We start from the raw sequence: 26,985 nt of genomic DNA, 5'->3' as shown, positions 1-26,985 counted from the left end.
TATTTTCTTCCCAGTGTCAATAATTAAGCCAAACCACCGTTATCAGCATATATAGCTCAGAGTCTTTTGAGATTGAGTTCTAGTGATTTTTTACATTTGGATCCTGCAATGTAAGAACCAGTCTTTTTAAAAAAAAAAAATACACAACTTATTTCAAGTTGCACTGAGACCACTGGAGAACAGCACTTTTCACGTTTTCCAGATTCTCAACTAAATTAAAAAAGTCTCACCTTTGGTCGGGGGCAGCATGGCAATGTGATGTGATGTTACACGCAGCATGCATGTCTCGTGGATGAGCTGAGCGAAGGAACTCCATGCTGACACAGACCAGGCCGCCCGACGTTGAAATTTGTTTTCCCAAGCTGTGTGAAGAAAGAGTGGCTTGATTTGCCACAAGACGACTGCCTGATATTGGAGGATAGATCTGGAGATCCACTGCAGCTCATCATAGGCAAGGACAGAAGTGGAGATTTGCTGAAAAGGGATAGAGAAAAGACATTTTTTCCTCCAGTAAGGAGTTAGGAAGGAAGCTTGGTATATAGCCATTCCTAACAGAACACAAGGCTGAATTTGGAGACCGTGAGTACAAAAGCTCCAAAAATAAAAAAATATATGTAGTCGAATACCGTATCAAAACTTGAGGAATAAATTAGCTGTTTAGTGAATATGACAAAGCCAATTTAAAAGGTAGGAAAGAGACTTTGAATCTGCATTAATTACAATTAAGGCGAACAAGCTGATATGCCAAACCTATCACAGATATAAAGCGCAAAAAGGTAATAAACCTGTTGAAGAGTTATAGAAAAATAAAATTCAGTTTTGAGTAAGGAGTGAGGAGGTAAACTTTGTATATAGCAGTTCCTAACAGAATAAAAGGAAGAATTTTGAGGATTGAGAGATTAAAAGCTCCATAAAAAGTACATGTGAATATCGCCTTGTAGAGGCTTGTATGCCAAAAACCTAAGGAATAGAGTTGACGCTTATTGAATATGACAAAGTTAATTTAAATGAGCGAAAGAGATCGTGAATCAACATTTAACTCCAATGAAGACGAATACGCTAATTTGCTAAACCTGCTCCAGGTGAATATCGCTTTATAGAGGCATATATGCACACAACTTGAGGAATAAAGTTGATGTTTAGCAAACTTTACAAAGTCATCAAAGAAGGGGAACAGATTGAGAATCAGCATCAAATCATAAATAAGACAAATAAACTATTCTACTAAACCTACTCCAGATGTAAAGCACAATAAGGTATCAAACCAAGTGTAAAGGGAATAGAAAAAAAAAGTCTCTTAAAAATGGCATCCAGAAAACCTGCTGAGCAAAAACAGGATCAAAAGTCTATTTCAAAAAAAGAAAGGGAAAAGAAAGACAAGCAAGATAAGAGACTTTCAATTTTTTTACCCCACTGGCAGATAAAAGCATCACAGAAAACTCACAGTTAATCATTCCAAATAAAGCTGCACTAATTAAAGAAAAGGGAGATATAAATGAAAGTATAGAAAAAGAGAATCTAGAAGAACAACAAATGGTAACCCCTGAATATTTAAGAAACTATCTGGTGCTGCAGCAGGAACTGATGAAGCAAGAAGTGCAGAGTCATTATGCTGCCTTGAAAAAAGATCTAATGGAGATTGGACAAAGAGTTAAAATAAATGAACAAAAAATAGAAAATATAGAATTTTTAGCAGCAACACAGAAGGACATAACAGAAAAACAACAAAGAAAGATATTGGAGCTAGAAGAAAGAATTACAGATATAGAAGACAGAGGTAGAAGAAATAATCTGAGAATAAGGAATATTCCAGAATCTATTACCCAAGATAAAATGGAAATGTATCTTTTAAAAAAAAATGTAAAGCTCTTAAAATCAGCATTGATGATAAAGTGGACTTTCTTGAAAGATTCCATCGAACATTTAAACCGACAAGCTTACCTGAAGAGATACCAAGAGACATATTCATCTCCTGTCATTGCTCCTGTCTCCTGTCAGATAGAACATTTTAAGAGCTGCAAGGCAGGAAGGAGCAGAAGAGGGGAAATATAAGGTTATAAAAGTGTTTCCAGATCTGTCCTTCCAAACAAGAGAAAAGCTAGAAAACAGTATATGCCGGCTACAGTACGCCTAAGGAAAAATATAAAATATCGTGGGGTTTTCCAACCAAACTTATAGTAACGTATGATGGGATTACTGAACATTTTGACTCACTTGAGAAAGTAACAAAATGGTTGGAAAATAGGGTGCAGAGTGGAAGATAAGGAGGAATCTATATTGAAATATAAGATGGGGTTATAAAAGTAAATTAAGTAAGAAGTACAAATAGAGTGGGAAAGGTATCATAAAGGTATTACATGCATGCAGAATGAATAAGGGTCTGGGAACAGGATGGAACAATAGGTTTTAACTTCCTTAATAATATAGTAAATTGATCATATTTAATATATTTAAATTAATACAGTGGAACTAGGGAAGAAACAGAAAAACTTGGAAAAAGGTAGAGGATGGAAAAAGATTCAAGTTATACTAAGGCACAATAGTATTTAGAGGGATATGCACAAATATAGTTGGTTTTTGGAAAGAATAATTAGATTGATTAACAGAAGAATAGGATTGATTTAACGCAAATTAAGTTTAAGAAGAGGGTGAGAGGAGGAGTAGAGGGTTGGGCAATATTGGCAAATCGGGGCACAAATAATATATTATGAGCACCTTAAGATATCAGTCAGACCAAAGCACTACAAAGGAGAAAATACTTAAGACACCAGTCAGATTAAAGCATCACAGAGGAGTCAAATACTTAAAAATAGGAACACATTGACTGGTAGGACTTAGGTCAGATACACTATAGGGAATTAAACAATAGGTTAAAAAACTTTAGGATATAATTGGATGGGTAACTTACTTAGTAATATTATCACAAGTAAATAAGGGGATATTGGGATAAATAAATAAGTTCAGAAATAGAATAAAGATAGGTCGGTTGAGATTTGATAATATAGCTTGGTCCGTAAAAGGAATCTTAAATGAGAAACAGTTATAAATAATAGCCTATATAAGAAAATTATTTCCATTTGGCTCTTTAGTCTCGGACCTTTCCCAATTTTCTGTTTTGTATCTTTCTGCACCGATTCATTTATGATATAAGGATTAGATAAATGGGAAAGATAAAGAGAATATTGAGCATGGGGGTATCATAGCTCGTGTCTCCCCCCCCCCCCCTTTTTAAAAGGACGTATCCAGATATGGATGAGATCCCATATTAGGGTTTTTATACACGGGATTTGTACTCTAAGAATGTGTCTCAGGGACAAATGAATGAATGCTCCTCTTTTATGAGGAGATTTAGTATGTATGTTGTAGTTAGTATGGCACTGAGACAAGGAAGACAATAGTGAAGAAAAAGCAACTGCAATTTGAAAATGGTAAAATTATATTGTTAAATACTCAGGGATTAAATTCCCCTTGCAAGCAAGCTATTCTATTTGATTATATTAAGAAAGAAAAAGCTCAGACCATCTTCTTACAAGAAACATATTGGAGAAGAGCAGATAGTCTAAGATTTATTCCAAAGAGTTTTCCAATAGCGGTATATGCGACATTAGAAAAGGAGTGAAAAAGAGGAGTGGCCATTTTTATAAGTGATGATATAGAAGTTAAAATTAAATATCAAGAGGTAGATGATGAAGCAAGAGTAGAGATGTCCCGAACAGTTTGCCGGGAACTATTCGCCGGCGAACATAGCTTGTTCGTGGTCGCCGCGGCGGGCGAACATATGCGCTGTTCGGTCCGCCCCCTATTCGTCATCATTGAGTAAACTTTGACCCTGTGCCTCACAGTCAGAAGACACATTCCAGCCTATCAGCAGCAGACCCTCCCTCCCAGACCCTCCCACCTCCATGACGAATAGGGGCAGACCGAACATCGCATATGTTCGACCGACGCGGCGACCCCGAACAAGCTATGTTCGCTGGCGAACAGTTCCCGGTGAACTGTTCGGGACATCTCTAAGCAAGAGTCATTATATTAATAATTGAGATTCATGCTAAAATCTATACATTAGTCAACGTATATGCGCCTAATAACCCTTTGAATGGATATTTATCAAACCTATTAGATAAAGTATAAGATAAGGAAAGGTACTTGAAGCGGGAGATTTTAATTGAATTCTAGATGCTAGCTTAGATTAAAAACCTCTAAAAGAAGGACAGAAAGATCCTCAAGCTACTGGATAGAAGATCCAGAAACACGAGTATCGGCTGGAAAAATAATATAAGGAGTAAATGATGAAGTAATATAGGTAAAATAAGTTTTAAAAATAAATGGTCATAAACGGATAAAGAATAAATCAAGCCTAATGGCTAACCTCCTGTCCTGGGGTCTCTTCGGTACATCTACTATACTCAGACTCTGGACTTTAATGCAATCCGGTATGGTCCAAGTCTGAGACGTATTAGAAGTGTAAAAGAGAATTTAGAGTGTTGGTTACCTGCACATAGTGATAAAGTGCCCTATAAGTGATAAAAAGTGAAAGTGAAGGAATAAACCCTCAACCCGACGCGCGTTTCGGTGCCTGAGTGATGCACCTTCATCAGCCATTCATATTTGCACAAATAAGAGCTATCTGGATACATTTTGTTAAACTGTATAAGATCTGAAAAAGACATCACTCAGTTCTCAGCCATTTTTTTAGTATTATACATGTTTTTCTAGAACATATTTCTCTTATTCAAGAATAGATGTATTTTTGCGAAATTAGATTTTGGCCAATAGCATTAATAAAGTGTTGATACATGAAGTTACCTGGTCAGATAATAATGCTATAATCTTGGAACTCCTACCGGAAAATAAAAGCGTAAAAAGAACAGCATGGAGATTAAATGTTAACATCCTCCTTAAAAAAGAAAATAGAGAATATATGACAGGGATGGCGGAATTTTTTTTTTAAGAAAATCAAGGAAGAGAAGTATCTCTCCCTTTAGTATGGAGCGCATATAAATGTGTTATACGAGGATATCTAATTAAATTGGGTGCAATTGAAAAAAAAAAAACGGGGAAATCTCTCTCGTATATAGATTTTTATAAACTATCTAAAGAAAATAAAATCTTATCAACTAAGGAGAAAAGTATAAAAATATTATAATTCAAGATAACATAAACAAATTACTGATTGAGGAGAAAAATAGGAACTTACAATATTTAAAGATAAACTGGTATTATAAGAGTAAGAACAGATAAGGTGCTCACAAATAAATTGAAAAATAAAAAACAAATGAAGAGGATTTATAAAATTAGGACTGAGGCCGAAACATGTATGAGCCCAATGAAAATTGGTACAGCCTTTAATGAATTCTATAGGCAATTATATAATTTTGAAATAGCTAAAAAAAAAAAAAAACACCTGCAATGGAATACGTTGTAAATAAAAAAAAAATGCCAAAAATATCTAGAGACCAACTCAAGGCTATCAACACACCTATAACTCAAGATGATATAAAAGCAGCAATAAACAAGCTTAAGATTAATAAAGCCCCTGGACCAGATGGATACACAAATACATTTTACAAGATATTCAGAGATGTACTGTCCGAACGTCTCTCTAGGATATTTAATGAGATTATTGCCTATCATATTTTTCTCAAGGAGATGCTTCAAGCAAATATTGTTCCGATTCTGAAACCTGATAAAAATCCAGAAATATTAGCAAATTATCGTCCTATCTCCCTTCTTAATGGAGAAGTTAAGATCTATGCTAAGATTTTAGCGGATCAACTCAAATTATGTATTTCCAATTTAATACAAAAAGATCAGGTTGGATTTATCCCAGGAATAGCAGCAGGAGGCCTTAGACGAGTTCTGGACGTATGTGATGCAGCAAAACGGCTGGATGTTTCCCTTCTGACCCTGTCACTGGATGCAGAGAAAGCCTTTGACAGGGTCAGATGGGATTTTTTGAGTAATACCTTGACGGCATATGGTTTGGTAGGAGCTGTACATGATACAATAATGGCGCTTTATACGGTGCCCTCAGCTAGGACAGTAGGGCCAGGTGCAGATGCAGAACGGTTCACTATAACCAATGGTACTAGAAAGGGCTGTCCTCTGTCCCCCCTATTATACATTTTAACAATAGAACCTTTAGCTGCAGATATAAGGAATAACAAAAAAGTTTGTTGGTTTCATAACATAAAATTAATCTATATGTGGACGATGTCTTGGTCACTTTACAGAGACCAAGGACATCCCTGCCGGAATTGATTAAAGTAATAGGACATTATAGTGAATATTCAAATTATAAATTAAATATAAATAAGACCATTATAATGACAAGACAGATTGATATAGAGGACAGGAATTTTATTAGAACAACATATAATTTCACTTGGGTAAAGAACATACATTTTTGGGTATCAAAATTCCAAAAAATCCTAATAAAATAATAGAGGCTAATTTTCTTCCACTTATAAAATCTACAAATAAAATGTTAAAAGAATGGGAGTATAAGGAGATATCCTGGATGGGACAAATATATACAATCACAGATCCTGCCCAAGTGGAATTATATTTTTAGAATGATACCGGTACAAGTTCCTTCAGCATGGTTAAAAATGATATAGGCAACTTTTTCTGAATTCATTGGAAAAGGGAAAACACCCAGAGTAAATATAAATAAAATTACCAAAGACAAAAAAAAGAAGGGGGACTAGCAGCTCCAAATACAATAGAATACCACAATGCCTGCATGCTGGCACATGCCATTATTACTCAAAGTAAGGATGAAAAAGAAGAAGCCTGGTATCAGATAGAGTAAGAAATGGTGGGAGCAGACAGTCTTTCAATAATATTTTGACAATAAAAAAAAATGGAAATACTAAAGAGGTCTCAGAAAACTCGCTGGTTATTGGTAATATTCTGAAAGTCTGGCATAGATTTAAAAAATATTATAAGATAGAAAATAGATTGTTTCATTTTCTGCCAATCAATGTGATCTCAGGAAATATTGAAGATATAAATATTAGTAAATGGCCGCATGCTGGAATCCAGACTATTAATGATTTTATATCAAAAACTGAAATTAAGTCCTTGAACTAGATACAGGAAGAGTATGGACTTCAAAGTAAAGAGATCTTCACATACCTGAGAATTAAATATTTTCTGGGGAAATATTTGGAATTTAATTTAGAAGAGAGTAATAAAAGCTTAAGAAATATCAAATATCATTATTAACTACAAGCAGAAAGGTCAGATATCTACATGTTTTGAAGTAGTAAAAGAGCTAAAGAAGAATTACAGTTGGAATTATAAAATTCGATGGGAAAAAGATCTTAATATAGAAATTATAAATTAAGATTTTGCCTATAGTAAATGTTAATAAAACGGTACATTGTTTAAATATTGTTGATAATTTCTATGAATTAGTAAATAGGTGGTACCTGGTCCCAGAAAAACTTGCTAAAATATACAAAGATAGGCAAAATAAATGCTGGAGGTGCGAAATAGGAAAAGGGGATTACCTCCATATATGGTGGCATTGTGAGCTGCTTAAAAAAGTATGGAAGTATATTAAAGACCAGATAAATGCAATATGTGAAGTAAATATACCTTTCACTCCACAGAGTTTTCTTTTACATCAGGGTTGGCCTAGCATGCCTAGTGCAAAAAGCATGCTGTTAACACATATTCTGATGGCCACAAAGATGGTTCTAGCTAGAAACTGGAAAAGTAATAAGACATTAGAGTGGAACGAAACATAAAAAATCAAACAATATATCAATATAAAAAGGAATTGGGAATTACTAAAAACAACTCCCATGGACTGACAAAAGTGAATAAATGGCAAAAAATCGTGGAAAGGCTTCAAAATGTATAATGTAAAACATATACAGTATAATATAAGAGGGAGTGAAGAGAAAAGCAGAAATAGTATAAATATTATAGAATACATTTTTTACTGTCTCAGTGGTATGAATGTGGCTCGAGGGAAGAACAGAGACAACAATAGTTTTGGTATACATAGAAAATAGAGAGAGAGTAGATGGGCTATAGACCAACAAGAGAAATGAATTAATTGTCCCTTCGAGTGGGTGTATCAATGTCTGTATGTTTGTATGCATATATATTTTTGTATATCTTTTTGTATTTGTCTGTATTCCTATGTATATAAGTATTACATTTTTACATTTTTTGGATACATGAAATGGAATATAAAAAAAAACTGTGGAAAAATAAAGAGAAATTAAAAAATGTTTAAAAAAAAAAAAAAAAAAAGTCTGGGACCATCCAAAGTTATTGTATTCATTTGGAGGTCATGGGTTTTTCTAAAGTACATACAGGTAGATTACAAATTCTGGTATTATTATTGCATTCTTCTTCTTCTTATTATTATTATTATTATTATTATTATTATTATTATTATTATAACATTTGCATTTTATTATTACCTAAAGGAAATTAGCTGCATTTGTCCTACTTTATGGATTTCACAGCAATGGAAATGAATGATTAGGCAATCAACACATCTGTTTTTTTTTTTGTTTTTTTTAAATGCACACAATGAAAACGTTTTGCCCCTTCAAATAGTTAGTTATAATAAGTGGTAAACAATAAATACACAAAACAATAAAAAATAATTATAGCCCTCTACATTATAACATTTTGAATTTTCAATAATACTTATGCAAGGTGCTGTAGCCTTATAAAATTGGAACAAAATAGTACCCATCATAATTTTAATGCATATATACCACACACCATGAATTAGTAATAGAACATCTATCTTAGAGCTTCAGATTGGTTGATCTATCTATCTATCTATCTGAAGCCCACCTGATCAGGAATAGAAAAAAAATGCACAGATGTCTAAATGTGTCAACTAATAAAAACATTTTTTTTCTGTGGATATTTGGTCTAGCATTTTATGACCCACATATTGAACTTTCCAACGTTTCATTGTACTTGGACCTAGTACAGTTCTTTTTCTGCTGACACAATATTATGAAAATATAAATGCAGGTAAATTTACTAAATCAGTATGTGAGTTCTTTCCATAATCATTTCTACTTTTATTTTTACTGGCAATTACACCTAATAATTGTGTGTCTAACTCACAAAATATAATTATTAACATGGCCTGATTTATGGAAGTAGATTCCAATACTACCAGAGATGATGAATGGAATTGTGTGTTTTAAAGAAAGTAAGTATATATTTTTTCTAACATTAAAAGAGTAATGGTTTTTGATCAACTAATCCATAAACTAGTCTAAAACCCTTACTCAAAGCAATCTAATTGCTGTTATATTAGGTTAAGAAACTTGTCTGACATGACCTCAGAAGGCGCAGTAAGATTTTTTTTTCGCTAACCATCTTGCCAGTGTTTTATTTCAATTAATTAATTATAGCGCTGTATAAATGTCGGTGCTGAAAAGGTGTCTAACCCTTTCCTGACCATATTTACAGTATCAGAAAACAGAAATTCATTTGGTGTTGAATTCCATGTCATTACTGACCTTACTATAGAACCTTACCAGCATTAGAATAATTGAAGTTTTAATTTCAACAAAGAGTAGCCAGTGTATAATGGAAAAGTCAGTAGGATGAAAAGTTAACCGAGGTCAAAAGATCACTAAAGATGGTTAAATATCTCTACAAAGTATATAAATATCCCGTGAGCCATTACTTTCCTAACGTCCTACTATAAATACACTCTTTTTGTTACATTTTCAGTATAACTGTATAATAGTAAAACCTGTTTATATATTTTTTACATTGTTCAATACAACCATCATCAATTATACTGTGCCACAGCATATTTATCATTCCTATTGCACACCTCCTTTAATTTGCATATTTTTCCTTAGATAAGATAATTCATTTACATCACAATAAGCTGAGACCATTCCACAAAATGAGAAATATGGGGACAGTCTAGCAGCCACCACAAGAGCTTGCATATTGGAATAACACTGTACTGGATCAAGCTTATTTTCTTCTTTTTATCCAAACTGACACTACACTTGCAAGTTTGTTATACACAGCAGTGTATTCCTGTATTCTTGTATTCTGTAAAACACTAGCCCGATAGTGGCACAGATGACTTTAACAGTGTGGACAATTCTTTCATACTTTCGTCCCACCACAACAATTCTGATATCCATGTTCAAGACTTTAATGACTTGCTATATGGTGTTCCATTCACCTACTGCCAACTCCAGTGAAGAAATGTTCAAATAGATCTTATAGATTAAATCTGATCCATTCCAGATTAAACCTTTTCTGCTGAAGGAGCAGCACATGGGCTCCCCAGCAGCTTTGGATACTTGTCTGTTTGGACCATTTCTATAGTTATGGTTAAAAAAATTTAATACTGAGCTTCATGGTGTTTTTTTTATGATGCTTCAGAGATTAATTTAATTTTTATTCATAGACTTCTATAGACATAGATAGGTGATAGCTCTGGGCAGTAAACAGCGCCACCTCTCGTGTTTTTTCATTGGTTCGTTTTTACGTTATCTTAATGTGGCTGATGGTCACTAATGGCTACTAGACTTTTTAGTATTTTTGGTATTGTCTTACTGGAAACATTTGTCTGATCTAATAAATAGATGATTTTATTCCGTTAACACTATAAAATATATTGTACACACAGTAATTTCAAAGCTCTCAGAAATGTGATTTCTTGGAATTACTGTGTCCAAGATGGACTTTTCCAATGGTCTGACTTGACATATGCTGGTGATACACAATGATACATTTTTAATTTCTTTCAATCTGTAAGGCGGTTTTATAGTGTTTGGTGTCACCACATGCTTACATAAAGGCTTCACCTTCTAGACCTGTACCAGCGCCATGCTGATCAGACCCAAACAGTCGATGATGTGTAGTCCATGGTTTGGTTTGTAGTCATTGGACTTTTTGGATCGCAACCCATCAGGGGTGTATCCTGGTTTTGTGCTGCCCTAGGCCGCCCCCTGGAAAATGCCGCCCAAGGCAAATGCCTTGTTTGCCTCGCGGCAAATACGCCCCTGCAACCCATGATTTGGTTTTAAAAGCTGTGTTCTCCATTATGCAGGGTTAATTGCAGAAATGAAGTTTATAGCACAAAGCCTGTCTGTGCTCATTTGCACATCAAGTAGAAAATTCAAGGTTTTAACAGAGCTCCCTGTACCCCTGGCTGGGTACCTCTGCCAAGGACCACTGGAACAGGGGACAAACTGCAGCACTTCTGCCCACAGTCACCATGGCTTGACTGGGGCCCTGGAAATTCGCTCTAGACACCCCCGGGCACTAGACGACACTCAGTCCTGGGAGCTCTAGTCCTTACAAGGACTTTCCCCGTTGAATCCCCTGCAAGCTGGAACAGCAGACACAGGGGTTAAATCTTCCTTCCCTCTAATAACAGGATGACACACAGTTTTGGAGTGCAAGCTGGAACGCTTTAATGTCAGCCACAAGTGGCCATTTATGCAAGTCCCCATGCAAGGGGTACTCCCACATGGACCTTGTGGGGAACTACAGTATAACGTCACAGACCAATGACAACAGTGTTTAAATGCATGACCCTCCCATATACAAACATACAATCCCTCCCCTCTGCCTGGGAGATAATTGGATCAGGAATTGTACTAATTCTCATCCAATTATTTCCAAGCACAGAAAAAACATACTTTTTCAAAACACCCCAAAAGTACCCTAAAAATACATAAAACCCCACAAAAGTCCCCTAGATAGCCCTGATCTGGGTGACATATCCAAAACATATCCAAAAATCACCCAGATCAGTTCAGGGGTTCACAAATTTCCTGGAAGTCATTTATTTGACCGACCGCAGGCATGGTCCCATGCCCAAAACAGTTCCAGAGAATCAGGGCTTGCTGTCGGTCTAGTTTGGTAGTCTGAGAATGAACCAACTACCTAACAGAGCTTGTTTCCCTCATCCAGATGAATGATTTCACCGAACAGTGTCGTTCTAAGTTGTATAGAACCAAACGCAGGCGAGTTTCTTTTTTTTTTTTTTAGTTCCATGAGATTCATGCCCAAACACCGCGGCCTGCGTTCATGCGAACAAGATGGCTGCCACCTCGTGGTTGTCTATAGGAATTGCGGTCACCTGCATGCACAAATAGAACACTGCAGCGAGAAACAAGTTTTTAATAGGTGTTAACAAGCTCCAGGGTGGTCTCTGGTTTGTGCAATTGTCTAGTAACTGAATATAATCCCAATTGCACAAACTGGGACTTTAACATTATATTTCACAGGGTCCATAGTCTGTGGGCATGAGGCTGGCAAGCAGGCTCCTACAGGAGCTCGTGGCAAACTCATGCAAAAAGGGGAGTTTGTCACAAAGATGAATTGTAGAAACATGAATTCTTTGAACCCAGCCCATCACAATACATGGGTGTAAGAAATGTAAATAAGAGTAGAGCAGTGTATTGCAAAATTGGCATTTAGGTGATAAACCCAGGACCAAGTATAGATTGTGAGAAATTACAAAATGTTGTAGTGATAGTATTCAGTATTCAGATGGCCTTAGGATAACATATCTCACAGCACATATGGAGAAAATTGATAAATACACATAATAGTGCAGATTGTTTTAAATAGAGAAATGCTCTAACATCATGTATTAATATACCAAGATTCCCATAAATATACCCAAAATATTAGGGTATATTTATGGGATAATATAATATAAGTTGATAGTGAAAAGGCTCAATTGTAAAGTGCAAGCAAATTTATTTAAAATTCTGTGATTTTATAAAAGTGAACAAACTATCTCTTACAAGAGATAACATACGCCGTTACTCACTGCCCAACTTTGTCAAGATATATCAGGTGTTGGAGCTGGAGACACTGGTTCTAGGTAGCTGTAACATCCGGAATGAATTAGCCCGGCTTCAGTGCAGTACGACCGATATCAGCGTGTTTTTTCCTGAACTCCTGTAGTCTCCACCCCTTCAATGACGTCAACGCGTTTCTACGGTCTGCCTGGCTTCTTCAGGACATGATGCCTTTAAAAAATAATTCATACCAGCTCTAAATTGCATTAAATCTAAACTAGCAGAGCGCTCCAAACATTAATTAGAATTTTACAATACAGAGGTGTGTTTACCCTTAGACACATTACTAGGCAAACTAAGCAGGAACTGTCATGTTTCATAAAAGGTTCTGTGTAGCTACATAGCAATATAAGGTTGAAAAAAAAACACTCTTTCCAGTTTAACAATTCACATTATTTTTTTAAATTGTTACTAAAGAGGGGAAATTATTTTTAGAGGTAAGCGGTGGATAATGACACATTAGTATAAACTGTTCTATCAACAATTGTATGTTGTAATGTCTAATATATGTATCCATATTTGTGTTTCCCCAAGGTATTACCACGTTGATAGCAAACAATGTCTATGAATCCGCATATCCTCTTCATGACGTAAGATACATTACTTTTAGAATATTGAAATTATGTTTACACACAGATTATAATGTTTCAGACTGTAGATTCACAAAAACTATCCTTGCAGAGGCTCTACATGAACTTAGTTTTGAAATTCCCCATGAACAGAAAGTCATTGATCATTTACCTATAAAAAGAAATCTTGAAAAATTTATCGTCCTCAAAAACTTTATTTGGTAAAGTCACCTTATCAGTGTCACCATGCTGACTAATGTGAATCTTTGTTGTTATTTCTAACCGTATCTAACCCTAGCCCTAGTTAACACTAGCTAACCATAACTAATCATATTGTTAGCTAACTTAACCCTAAAGCTAACAATGTACCATTTAGGAGATAATGCCCCATGCTGAATGATCATTGTGAGAACCTAATCATAGTAAATGCACTGCCTTAGCTGACAGCTGAAGTCATTGATTATCTAGTAGATAGTCACTAGAGGTGGAGTTAACCCTGCAAGGTAATTATTGCAATTTATAAAAAACTGCAATAATTACACTTGCAGGGTTAAGAGTAGTGGGAGTTGAGACCCAGACTACTCCAATGGGCAGATAAATTATGTCTACCTTTAATTTGATGCTGGTTGTAGGAATCACATTAGCAGGTGGGAAAATAACCTACAACTGATAGATCCTGAATTTACAATGTCTAAATTCAAATATAAAATATTCTATTTTTTACATTTATTTTTAATGTATCATTAACAGAATGCTTTTCAAATGAGGGTGACTTACAGCCTTGCATGTCCCTTTAAATACAATAAAACAAAAGAGGTGTGCGTAGATGAATATATGTAGGTAAAAAGATAGTAATCACCAAAGTATTATCCTTCTTGGACAGAGGGTTGCACGCACATTTTCACTCACAATGTATCTTTGCACACAGACATTTTATTAAATCTTTTTTTACGATCAATTTCAAAACAATGTGCAATCTGTACATGACATGGTATATAGTATAAAAATCCAACTTATCGTCCTAAGATTGTAACCATAGTAATGTTCATTTGGTTTTTTTGTACTTGCATGCATCAAAAAGGCTGATGGCAGAGCACATTTTGTACATTGTTTATGAAATTTGTAAGACATTTTTTATGAAGTGTTCTGTATTTGCTCTTTTTTCAGAATTTCATTTTAAAAAGATAAAATAATGTATGTATGTAACATTCTCATGATACAGATACTGTATTTTCAGGGTGATCATGAATACAAGAATGGTGAAATTAATGACAGAGTGGTAAGCATAGAGCTAACTAATTATATATAAACATTTAAGTTTTAGTAGGAAGAGGAGAAAGAATGAAAGATAATAGTTTTTTGTGTCTTTGAGTAATAATCTGATCACATAAACAAGCACGATTTGTATTTCCACCTATCTGTTCACTAGACTCCACATTGTAGTGAATGGAAAACCAATTTGCTAAATTTAAGCAAAAATAATCAAAGCATGACTGTAACCCAATATGACATTATTATCAGTTATATTTTACAAAATGTTATAATTCAGTTTACTACAGACTGGAGTTTATTGAATAAACTCTTTATGTGTATTGAATGTTTTATGATTTTGGCAGTCAATTTGGTTTATGCTTTGTCAGTGCATGCCACTCCTGGTGTGGTCTAATCAAATATGTAATAAATATATTATTTCTGTTACATACAATTTAATATGACATTGAACTTGGATTTAAAAGTTTGCCAATTTTGATAAAGAAAAAAGTGTAAATGTTGCTGCTGCCCAACTGTTGTAAAGATCTTTGTCGATACACTTTGTACATTCACTCAATATGTCTTACCAAATATCACATAATTGCGATGTTAGCAGAAAATTGCTGCAGGCAGACGTAGAGTGAAAATGTAGGCACTATAACAATTTTATCTAATTAAAGTTGCTATAGTGCCATAATTCTGCTTCCCCCCTGTTTCCTCTCCCTCCCCCCAGCTTCTGCCAGCCTCCAGTTCTCCCCTGATTCATGTATTAAAACATGAAAGCACATGCCTCCAAGCCCTCCGAATGAGAGAACTGAGAAGTATACTTCATGGTTCTTATACTAACTCATCCCAGAGTTAGTGATGTCAGCATAGTTAACATGCTGACATAGATTGGGTATGAGCACCTGTAAAAGTCTAAACAGCATTATGAATAGTGCTTAAAAACATTAAATTAATTGGTAAATCGCCATGCACCCACCTTAGGTTTACAATGCTTCTCTATGCAAATGTGATGAGTTTATAGTATGGGGTGCAGCAGGGAACTTTTTAGGCACTGGAATAAACATAGTTATTCGGAATGTAAATGGGCTTTTCATAAAAGGGTTTTTCCTAAAGTGGTCCACATGGAGCCTCCATGGCACCTTCATTGGCCTTAGGTTTAATGCAGAAGCATTGGACTTTAACCATTTTCATGTATTTTACACTGATGCTTTCAACCTATCACCAATTCCCAATCCAATGCTTCCACATTTAAGTTTGGGCTGCAGGAGAAAACACAGGGGCCTGGAGGATGGGTATTGTTTTGACTGCTTTGGGGTTAAACTGTTCATAAGTGGTTTAACAGCAGGTAAGACAGCATACAGGACCTTCAGACACCAAACCAAATTAATTGAGATGAAATTATTATGTTGTCCAGAATGTTCCTCTAAGCCATGAACCTTTATATTAGGATGTGGTTTTATAGTGAAGTGATGTAAAGATGAAACCCAGGTGTAGTTAATAAAATGTATCATTCTAACTGCATCATGCAAACAGCATGATCCATGTCAAATCAGAATAAAGCCCCTGAGTTAATGAACTACGGAACTAAAAAGATACAGTGGGGCCTAGTGAGACTCTCCACTTTTATAGACTTAAGATGGCCTTACTCATGAAAATTATAAATGCAAAAATCATACATGCACTTAGTCTGCCTCATTAAAACATAGTATTAAAGTATTATTGAGGGATATAAGTAGATTGAAGAAAAAAAAGAAACAGATCTTTAGTATGAGTTTATGATTTCTTTAGAGGTTCATTTAAAAAATTGCTCCTGAGTAAACTGCACAGTTTCCAATATTGTAAGCGACACCATGTTGAAAACAGCGTGATATTGCTGCTTCTGAAATAGGGCAGCACGCAGGACTCATACTCTTAGTTGGTAGTAAAATGTGCAGGCTGTCTCGGACCATCTGGCATTACATCAACTGATGTTGAGAATTAAGTCATCAGCACGATGAAGTGTTAAATTATCAACTAGTATATGGGAAAGTGGGTTAAATACTAATAATTCTAGTGCCATGTAAAAGAGAATTCATTATAAGACTTCACATCATAATTAATATAGTATAAAAAGAGGAAATGGGGGCGCAGCCAGAACATCTTTAAGTAGCCAGAGCATCTTTAACAAGCCAGAGCATCTTTAAGTAGTGGTGTTGCCATAAAGACCAAAATATATACAAACTACAAATTAAGGAACAGCGCACACACACAAAACAAATACAGTTTTAAATTTTACAAGGCTACTTAAAATCGCCTATCTGGGCAAACAAATATGGGGATTTAGTTCCACCATATGGCCATATTGTGTATAGCTCACCACCATATCACAGGTTCCTACAATATCGGTGGTTCCTACACTCATTTTAACATGGGAGATAACCGCTATGGGGTACTGTGACATAGTGGTAGGTTTAATAGAATATGGCCATATGGTGGAACGTAATCTCCACATTTGTTTGCCAAGATAGATGACTTTTAAGTAGCCTTATAAAATGTAAACTGCATTTTTTTTTGTGTGTGTGTGTTTGTGTGTGTGCACTGTTCCTAAATCTACATTTTGTATTAATGAATATATTCACATTCATACACACTGTAACGTCTCTTGTTAACAGCAGTTGTTTTGAAGAAAGGTACACAGAACACTTTTTTTGGTACATAACTTTGTAACTGCTGAGTGCTCTTTTTTATCAGTAAGAGCTGATATCATCTTGACAGCTGATGCCAGCTTAGAAATAAGACAAGATGCTTATAACAGCATTTGACAAATATAATTTTATTATGTACCCCTTTTTTAAATAAATATGTGCTTGTAGTACCCCTAACAATTTTTTATTCGTTTTACTTATTTTTTTTTAAAGAGCTACCCGAGTGTTCTTTTTTAGGTAGCTTGCTAAAATAATTGTTAAAAGGAATAGAGGCATAATTGCAAAGTGCATCTAAAATATTAATGTCTGGAAAAATATTCCCACCACGAGGTGTAGTTTTCTGGGCTGTTTTCCTTTTATCCTGCCTGTTAGGGTCTTTTATGAAGTGTTAAGTGTTAAAAACATAAAAGGTTCTTTCCAGAAATATTGTACTGATTATTCACACATGTCTGAATGGCCATAGAACCTGTTATGCCATTTCTCATGCATTCATCTGTTTTCTATCTTCATAATAGTTTCAGGGTTTAATTTCCTGAAAAGCACCAATCAGATTGGGGGAAAAAATATGGGGGACCATTTATTTGTGTAAGGCTATCCTTTATTTATATGTTTGCAATTTAACTTACATTCATTATGTACTCACACACACATACACACACTTTTTCTATTAACCCATTCACAACACTTTTTATAAAAAGAAAAGAAACGTGGGATTCATAGCTAACACATAAATAAATAATAAAATTGCAGTAATCGGTAAAGATTGCTGTTCAAAAATACATGACAAGTTAAATTACGTAAGTTAACGACATTTTGAATAGTAATTGTTTTCTTTTAAGCCTTACTGTAATATTAATGTGTCATATTAATGGGAAGAAATGTTTTAGACACTGTATGTATGCCCTTATTTTGAAATAGTTCACCTGGGTCAAAAATAATTGCAAAATATGTGTGGCAGAATAGATGAGTAGAAATTGACTAATATCCTTCTGAGGCATTATTAGAAATACAGCTTCCTAAAAATGGCAACAGGATCAAACAATGACTGGATTTGAGCATAATGCATAATGTGTACAGTAAGTACACATACATTTTCTATTTGTGAAATACTGGCATTTGAAATGCAGGTGTATAAACAGTGCCCTTTCTCAGAAAAACACCTTTTCAGTTTATAAGGTTGCAAAAACATCTGCTCCCCAAAATTGAGGCTGTCCCTCAAACTTGTATTATAGATGTTATGATATGTGCAATTTTTGCTGACTTTTTATCCTAATAGATATAATTTTGTTTTACTTTATCACTGCATTAAGAACATATATAAAATGTTTCTTCATTCCATTATTAAAATAAAAACTAGCACATACAATATTCCAGAGCTCAAAATTTCCTCTCGCCACTGGCCATTGTTCAGTGAAATTATAACACTGGTGAGTAGAAATTCAACCCTTGACATGGAACTTTGAAACTTGCAATGGCTAGGAACTTTTAAAGCCTGGCTAGTAGCGTAGAACTTAAATATTATTACATATGTAAGTGTTGTGTTTTTTAATATGCCCTTTTTTTTTGCAATTCAGTTGTTACATAGGGAATGGGCAAGATACGGAGCATTTTACAAATATCAACCTGTCGATCTCATAAGGTAATATGATACTACTACTAATACATAAATAAACATGTATCTATAAATGATCTTAATTTTGATACCTTTTCACTTATATGTTTCTACACAAATAAACATACATGGATATATTGTAAAAGTATCATGCTTATCTATCTATCTATCTATCTATCTATCTATCTATCTATCTATATCTATCTATCTATCTATCTATCTATCTAATTATTTCAATATATCTTTCATGAAAACCACAAAGAAATGTAATTGTATTAATATTATAGCCAATGTTTTTAATGCACACATTTAATAGACGTTTCTAATGCACACATAAATTACTAGTAATACAGTAAAATACAGTAATCATTGGTCACCCTCACAGCTTATCTGACCTGAGATAATAGAGATAATGAAGAGCTAATATGTTTTCCTGAATACTGGCATGCAGAACAAGTGTTATGCATCTCAAACTGCACTCTGCGTATACACATACTATAGCTGAAACTTTGCACATAGTGTGGAATTTATTTGTAAAAATGAAGAATAAACAAGACAGAGAACACCAGAGGACCCAACATGTAACTAAACAAATTGGAATGTTGGAGACCCTGTTGGCAAAAAGCAAAATATGGGCCCTGGAAGATAAGTATAAATTAAATTGTTACCACATATGATGGAGTGGAATTAGACAACAAATATAGTTACCTCGTGGTTCTGAACTCTGTTTAATTTTAATTACTTATTTATTTTTGTGATTTAACTGATTTTTTCCCCTGATTGCTCTCAACCAATTTTTTTTAGAGCTAAAAAGAGAGTCCCAGGTAAGAAGTCAGAACATTCAAAAATGGTTTGACTACTTACAATGGGGATCACCAAGGCACATCTGACACCATAAACACTACAGCAAGCTAAAATGGCTATGGTGCTTGGAGTGTTTCTTTAAATTTGTTGGTATTTGTGAAGCATTGTCCAAAAGCACTCAAAATGGTTGCTTTTAAGTCATTATAATGTAAACTGTTTACATCTATCTTTCTCATTTCTATCTCTATCAGTTTATTTGTCCATCTGCCTGTCTGTCATGACTATCATCTATTATTTCTTTAAAACCACTGAATTCAAACATTTATTGACCATACAGACAGTAAAATCAAGAAAACTAAAATCCTATTTAGAGTTTACCTTATAATAAATATCTAGACAAAACATTTTGACCGAATTCCTTTCAATTCCGTGCGTTTAAATGTCCAGTTTAGCAGATATAAAAGTTTTAAACCTAGCTGGGAAAGACACCAAGTGATTTGCATTGTTATTCATTTGGGAAGCTGGCAAGGAAACAATAACATCTGTCCAGGAAATTCTATCTGATGTTTCCAGCCTCAGAGATAACATCTGAAGTGGAAAAAACGACTGGAACATTTCTGATGACAGATAAGTTGAGATGTTTAGCAGGGACTCTTGATCATGTATCAGGATACACAGTTAATGAAAGATAGAACATTCAAGAAGTTACTTCTCTCACAATGATTGCTAGTCTAAATTTCATTTAAATAGATGAGTTGAGTCTCAGCCCACTAGCCAGTTAGAATACATTTTTCTATTTTGATTTTAATTTCTCTTTGGGGCTAGTGGGCCATCTTTGCAAGCAATTTTCATTATTATTATTATTATTATTATTATTATTATTATTATTATTATTATTTAAAAAATAGAATCCTTTCAAAATCACTGTTAGGTGTTAGTGGGTAGCAGTTTTTAGTATTGCCTCTGATTCTTTAATTAAGAGAAAAGCATATTGATAGGGTTACGTCAAAAAGATATGCATCAAAATAATTGACTGGTCCTTTAATTAAGTTTTGAGAATTAATTAAGAAATAGTTGAATATGGCAGCAATATGCAGATAGATTCTTTTTTATTTATTTTTTTTTAAATCTAAAGGAACTTAATGGAAATGAAGCCCGAATAAACTGTCTCATGTGTATTGTTCACAAGCAAGTTTTAATAATTTTCTGATTTTGTTTCAGAATTATGAGAAAAATATGTATTTGATGCATAATAAAAAAATATACAAAACATGGTTTTTTTTTGTATTTGATAACTAACCTATGTTACATTACTACATTTTCTAAAATGTGTAAATTTCCTCTGTGAATATTTATTTCCTGTTATAACGCAATTAATATTACAGTTTTCCATACGCCAATATATTTTTTTCAGAAAGTATTTCGGTGAAAAAATTGGATTATACTTTGCATGGCTTGGTTTATATACGTGGCTACTGATTCCTGCATCTTTAGTAGGAATTATAGTTTTTCTATATGGCTGTATCACAATTGAGGATGATATACCTAGGTAAGAATTGAATTTGATATATTCTTTAACCTCTATAAGTGTGTTCATTTAGAAGAATATTTTTAAAATAGCTGTTAACTAATTATTATTTTTTTTGTCTTTTAATTTAGCTATAAAAATCACAGTATAATTATAGTTTTTCTTCTTCTGAAGGCAAATTAACCTCTCGGAATACATCTATACCCATCATCCTCATTTGCTTCTCATTGTCTGTCTTTTGAAAGCAAGGTAGCATACTTTATGATTCGTGCAGAATACACAAAGTATGACAAGGTTTAGAATGTTTTAATAGCACATTGTGTTTCGTAGAAGACAGTGTGTTATTAAAAATGTATTCCAAATTGCTGCTTGAAAAATATCAACATCAATCATACACAGGTTAATGAACTCTGTAAATTCATATTAACTTGGGGTACATTGACGTTGTGGCAGGTTTATGCAATGTATGATCATATAATGTAACTAAACCTCCATTCTTTTTTGCCTAGATTTGGTGTTTTTAATAAAACTGTAGCTGTTTAGTAGATGAGGTAGTGCGCTGGATTTTCATTTTTACAATTCATATTAACGTGTCATAAATATGTGTCTAAGTCAAGTTTATCTTACAAAATGTCCCCATTTGGTTTCAGTAAAGAAATGTGTGACCAGGAACAAAGCTTTACGATGTGCCCTCTCTGTGACAAGGCATGTGACTACTGGAATCTAAGCACAGCTTGTGGGACAGCTCGTGCAAGTCACCTTTTTGACAACCCAGCAACTGTCTTCTTCTCTGTATTTATGGCTCTTTGGGGTAAGTAGTGGGGAATGTTCATTACGTGTAATTATAATTCCAATTTTTTTTTTATTTGTGGCATCTGCCAAGAAAATGCTGACCCTTAAAATGCTTACTGCACAGTTTCCTGAGAAATCCCAGTTTCAAAGATTTAATTAAACAAGTTGAAATCAGGTCAGCATGCATGCAACCTCCTATCAAATTCTCTGTGATAAGTGATTTCTTCTATGAGTCTAGTAAGCATTGCAAGTTTGCAACTACCGTATATACTCGAGTATAAGCCGAGTTTTTTAGCACATTTTTTGTGCTAAAAAACCCCAACTCGGCTTATACTCGAGTCAATTGTCTGTATTATGGCAATTTGCATTGCCATAATACAGACTGGGGGCTGTGGGGGCTGGCAGAGCTGTAACTTACCTGTCCTGCAGCTCCTGTCAGCTCTCTCCTCCTCCGCGCCGTCCGTTCAGCACCTCGGTCAGCTCCCAGTGTAAGTCTCGCGAGAGCCGCGGCTCTCGCGAGACTTACACTGTGAGCTGACAGAGGGAGCTGCACGGACGGCGCGGAGGAGGAGAGAGCTGACAGGAGCTGCAGGACAGGTAAGTTACAGCTCTGCCAGCCCCCCTCTCCCCCCACTGAACTACCAATGCTGGACCACCAGGGAAGGAGCCCCCCTCCCTGCCATATATCAAGCAGGGAGGGGGGACGAAAAAAAAATAATGAATAACAATAAAAAAAAATAATATTTAAATAATAAAAAAATAATACAATAATAATAATAATTATTAAATAAATACAAATAATAATTAATAATAATAACAAAAAAATTTAAATAATAAAAATGTAAATAATAAAAAAAAAAACCACCCCCCACCAAGGCTCTGCAACTCTCACACTCTCACACACTCACACTCTCACACTCTCACACTCTCACACTCTCACACTCTCACACACTCACACACTCACACTCTCACACACTCACACACTCACACACTCACACACTCACACACTCACACTCTCACACACTCACACACTCACACACACTCTCACTGCACTCATACACTCACGCTGCACTCATACACTCACGCTGCATTCATACACACACGCTGCACTCATACACACGCTGCACTCATACACTCACGCTGCACTCATACACTCACACTGCATTCATACACTCACACTGCATTCATACACACACACTGCATTCATACACACACTGCATTCATTATACACACACTGTAAATAAATATTCAATTAATATATTTTTTTTAGGATCTAATTTTATTTAGAAATTTACCAGTAGCTGCTGCATTTCTCACCCTAGTCTTATACTCGAGTCAATAAGTTTTCCCAGTTTTTTGGGGTAAAATTAGGGGCCTCGGCTTATATTCGGGTCGGCTTATACTCGAGTATATACGGTATATGTCTTAAAAAAAAATCTCCACGTATATTTGTTATTTTTAAGCATTTATTAATTGACTCTCTTTATTTTCTGTTTAAGACATGCCCCTCACTGAATTTTGAGTGTTTTTTCAGCCTTATTAGTGTTTGATACAGATTTAACTTGTATTTTTTGCCTTTAGTGTTGTACTAGATAGTCTATCCTATCTTAAAATTGTAAATTTTAAACCTTGTATGTAGTTATAATATTTCAAACATCCGATGAGCAACCTCATAATATAAAATCTCATCATTACATACAATGCTATATTTTAATATTCAAGTTTAAAACTCTTATCATTAGAGCAAAGGAATACTCTGGGATTGCTTTGGACACTGAAACAACGTGCCCACTGTAACATATGGCCCTTCTTGAATTATAAGCATGACATGAGAATATACTGTGGTACTTTGCCTGTAACAAAATACCTTACGTATATCAAGCATTTTGCATGGTGAATGACAGCTTCATTGTCCTGGAAAGAACTGAACCAGCCTGTCCTACCCATCCTTAGTAAACTCTGCAAGGATTGCTTTTGTAAAATACAGCAGCTCATTGAACCTGTCATTCATTATTACTTACGTGCATGCTTCAAGAACAGAACAATATTCAATACCAGCTTTAACGAGTTGACTTCAGCTAATAGTGTGTGTGTTCTTCTTGCATTTCTATGTGACTTTTTGTACTCTTGAAGAGCAAATAATTTGTTGAGAAAGCATCTATAATTGCTCTGCACTCCCATTACACAAGCCTTGAGAAAAAAAAAGAAAATGATCCATAAATTCATATTAGATATGGACTTATTAGATATCATTATATATAGATTTGTGGTTTCATGCTTTGTTATTCCATCAGATAATGTTTTGATGAATTAGAACAAGATGGTGCAGGGAAATTCATACTTCACAGACCCTTTTCATTTTCACTTTACCCTTTTATTTTCTTCAGACTTATTTCCCTTTTGTATTCATATTCTTTTTTCCTATAATTTATTTTTACCTAATTTTCAGTTTAAAAAAAACCCATAAAAAAATGTATCACTCTCAGCTCTCTCTTCCTCTCTTCATTATTCTGTTTTCACCCCATCATTTTTGTCTTTCTTTATATTATTTGTGTTTCTCTGTCTCTTAATGTTTGTCCCTTGTCCCTTTTGCCTGCCTCTATCAACCTTCGCCCATCATTACTGTCTTACCACTTTTTGGCAAAGTAGTGGAGAGGCGTAGGCCATGATAACAACGTTGAATTACAAGGTACATTTAAAATGGAGGCTGCCATAATATAATGTCATAACCCTGCTCCCTATATCCTGAGAGAAAAAAATTAATGTAATATGTACCGCCAATTACAAAAATTGCATGTTTTCTCTCAATTTAAGAAAAGCTGGGAATTAATTTCTCCAGCATCTGTGATTTTCTCATATCTGTTTGGTCCAAGGTATTTTTCAGACTGTGCTTGTAGTAATCTTCTTGTGATTTTTAAAAATACATTTTATACACTTAGTAATAACTTTATTATTTTGTACCACAATCTCATCCTGGGTAAAAAAAACCTTGACCTCCTTAAAATCCAAACTTCCATGCAGCTTGGATACAGCAAGGTGCTGAATAGTTCATTAAGTGTTCTTGCATAGCAAGACCACTTAATGTTATCTCACATATATATTATTATTATTATTAAGTGTTCTTGCATAGCAAGACCACTTAATGTTATCTCACATATATATTATTATTAAGTGTTCTTGCATAGCAAGACCACTTAATGTTATCTCACATATATATTATTAAGTGTTCTTGCATAGCAAGACCACTTAATGTTATCTCACATATATATTATTATTATTATTCTTATTATTCTTATTATAGCCAAATTTGCCACCCTAACTCCTCCCACAGTTTTTACACTACATAGACAAAAATATACCAAATTGTGCAGATTGTTCCCGATCGGATTGCTATTACTTTGTGGAACGTTTCGCCGAATGGTTCACGGAATATCGTCGTTCTTGTGGCGAAATTTGTCCCATAGGAATGAATGGCAAAGCTAGAGTGGGAGCTGGCAAAAGCTGAAAAATCAGGACATGATTTCTAAACTGCCACCACTCCCTCATTTTCAGGCCCACCTACACAAATCTTATATCAAAACGTTCAGCTATCCCTGCTGCCACTAGAAATGTCCACGGCTAAGCCATAGTCCTGATAGTTTTCACAATATGACCATTTGTTTGCAACTCACGCCTTCCATTGACATTCATTGAAACTCCACTCTGCAAAGCTCACATTTGAAGGGCAATTTCTAAACTGCGACTGTACCTTCATTGTTAATATCTCAGAGACATACTATACATCAAAATGTAGGTCTGGGTCTTGTGATTCTCACAATATAAAGCTCTTCACTGTAGGAATTATAGTTTTTAAAATAAAACCATTTGAAGATGGCAACCGCCAAAATACTCTGACCTGTGCAAGGCTGCAGCAGCAAGTGATGTCATAGACAAAGCCTTTTACACCTGCTAATTTTTTATAACTGTATGTTTTAATGTAACTGTGAAGCACTTTGGGCAACAACATTGCAATTAAATGTGCTATATAAATAAATACTAACAGTTACTCCGCCCACTCTAGTTGTAGACTACTGATGGAGGCAAGAACACTTCACACAATTTCCCCAGAAATTGTAGCTTTTCTAGTTATTATTATTATTCTTATTATTCTTATTATAGCCAAATTTGCCACCCTAACTCCTCCCACAGTTTTTACACTACATAGACAAAAATGTACCAAAACGTGCAGATTGTTCCCGATCGGATTGCTATTACTTTGTAGAACGTTTCGCCGAATAGTTCTCGGAATATCGTCGTTCTTGTGGCGAAATTTGTCCCATAGGAATGAATGGCAAAGCTAGAGTGGGAGCTGGCAAAAGCTGAAAAATCAGGACATGATTTCTAAACTGCCACCACTCCCTCATTTTCAGGCCCACCTACACATAACTTATATCAAAATGTTCAGCTATCCCTGCTGCCACTAAAAATGTCCACGGCTAAGCCATAGTCCTGATAGTTTTCACAATATGACCATTTGTTTGCAACTCATGCAGTCCATTGACATTCATTGAAACTCCACTCTGCAAAGCTCACATTTGAAGGGCAATTTCTAAACTGCGACTGTGCCTTCATTGTTAATATCTCAGAGACATACTATACATCAAAATGTAGGTCTGGGTCTTGTGATTCTCACAATATAAAGCTCTTCACTGTAGGATTTATAGTTTTTAAAATACGACCGTTTGAAGATGGCAACCGCCAAAATACTCTGACCTGTGCAAGGCTGCAGCAGCAAGTGATGTCATAGACAGGGCCATTTGCACCTGCTAATGTTTTTATAACTGTATGTTTTAATGTAACTGTGCAACAACGTTGCAATTAAATGTGCTATATAAATAAATAATAACAGTTACTCCGC

The 26,985-nt window shown here is 34.8% G+C and overlaps 1 protein-coding gene across 2 annotated transcripts in view; it reads left to right on the top strand.

The window, feature by feature from the left end:
* The window catches only part of ANO2 (anoctamin 2), a 337,896-nt gene that overhangs the window by 113,403 nt on the left and 197,508 nt on the right, over window positions 1-26,985 (top strand). For both annotated transcript variants that reach the window (XM_063447820.1, XM_063447821.1), the window contains exons 8-12: window positions 13,377-13,432; window positions 14,649-14,690; window positions 18,927-18,991; window positions 21,183-21,317; window positions 21,947-22,107. In XM_063447820.1, coding sequence (XP_063303890.1) covers window positions 13,377-13,432; window positions 14,649-14,690; window positions 18,927-18,991; window positions 21,183-21,317; window positions 21,947-22,107 — 459 coding nt within the window. The remainder of the gene's footprint in view (window positions 1-13,376; window positions 13,433-14,648; window positions 14,691-18,926; window positions 18,992-21,182; window positions 21,318-21,946; window positions 22,108-26,985) is intronic.

This window comes from Pelobates fuscus, chromosome 3 (genome assembly GCF_036172605.1).
Source record: "Pelobates fuscus isolate aPelFus1 chromosome 3, aPelFus1.pri, whole genome shotgun sequence".
In the NCBI taxonomy this organism is placed as follows: Eukaryota; Metazoa; Chordata; class Amphibia; order Anura; family Pelobatidae; genus Pelobates; species Pelobates fuscus.
The sequence above is the reverse complement of the archived record's forward strand: the minus strand, read 5'-3'. Positions and strand labels throughout refer to the sequence as shown.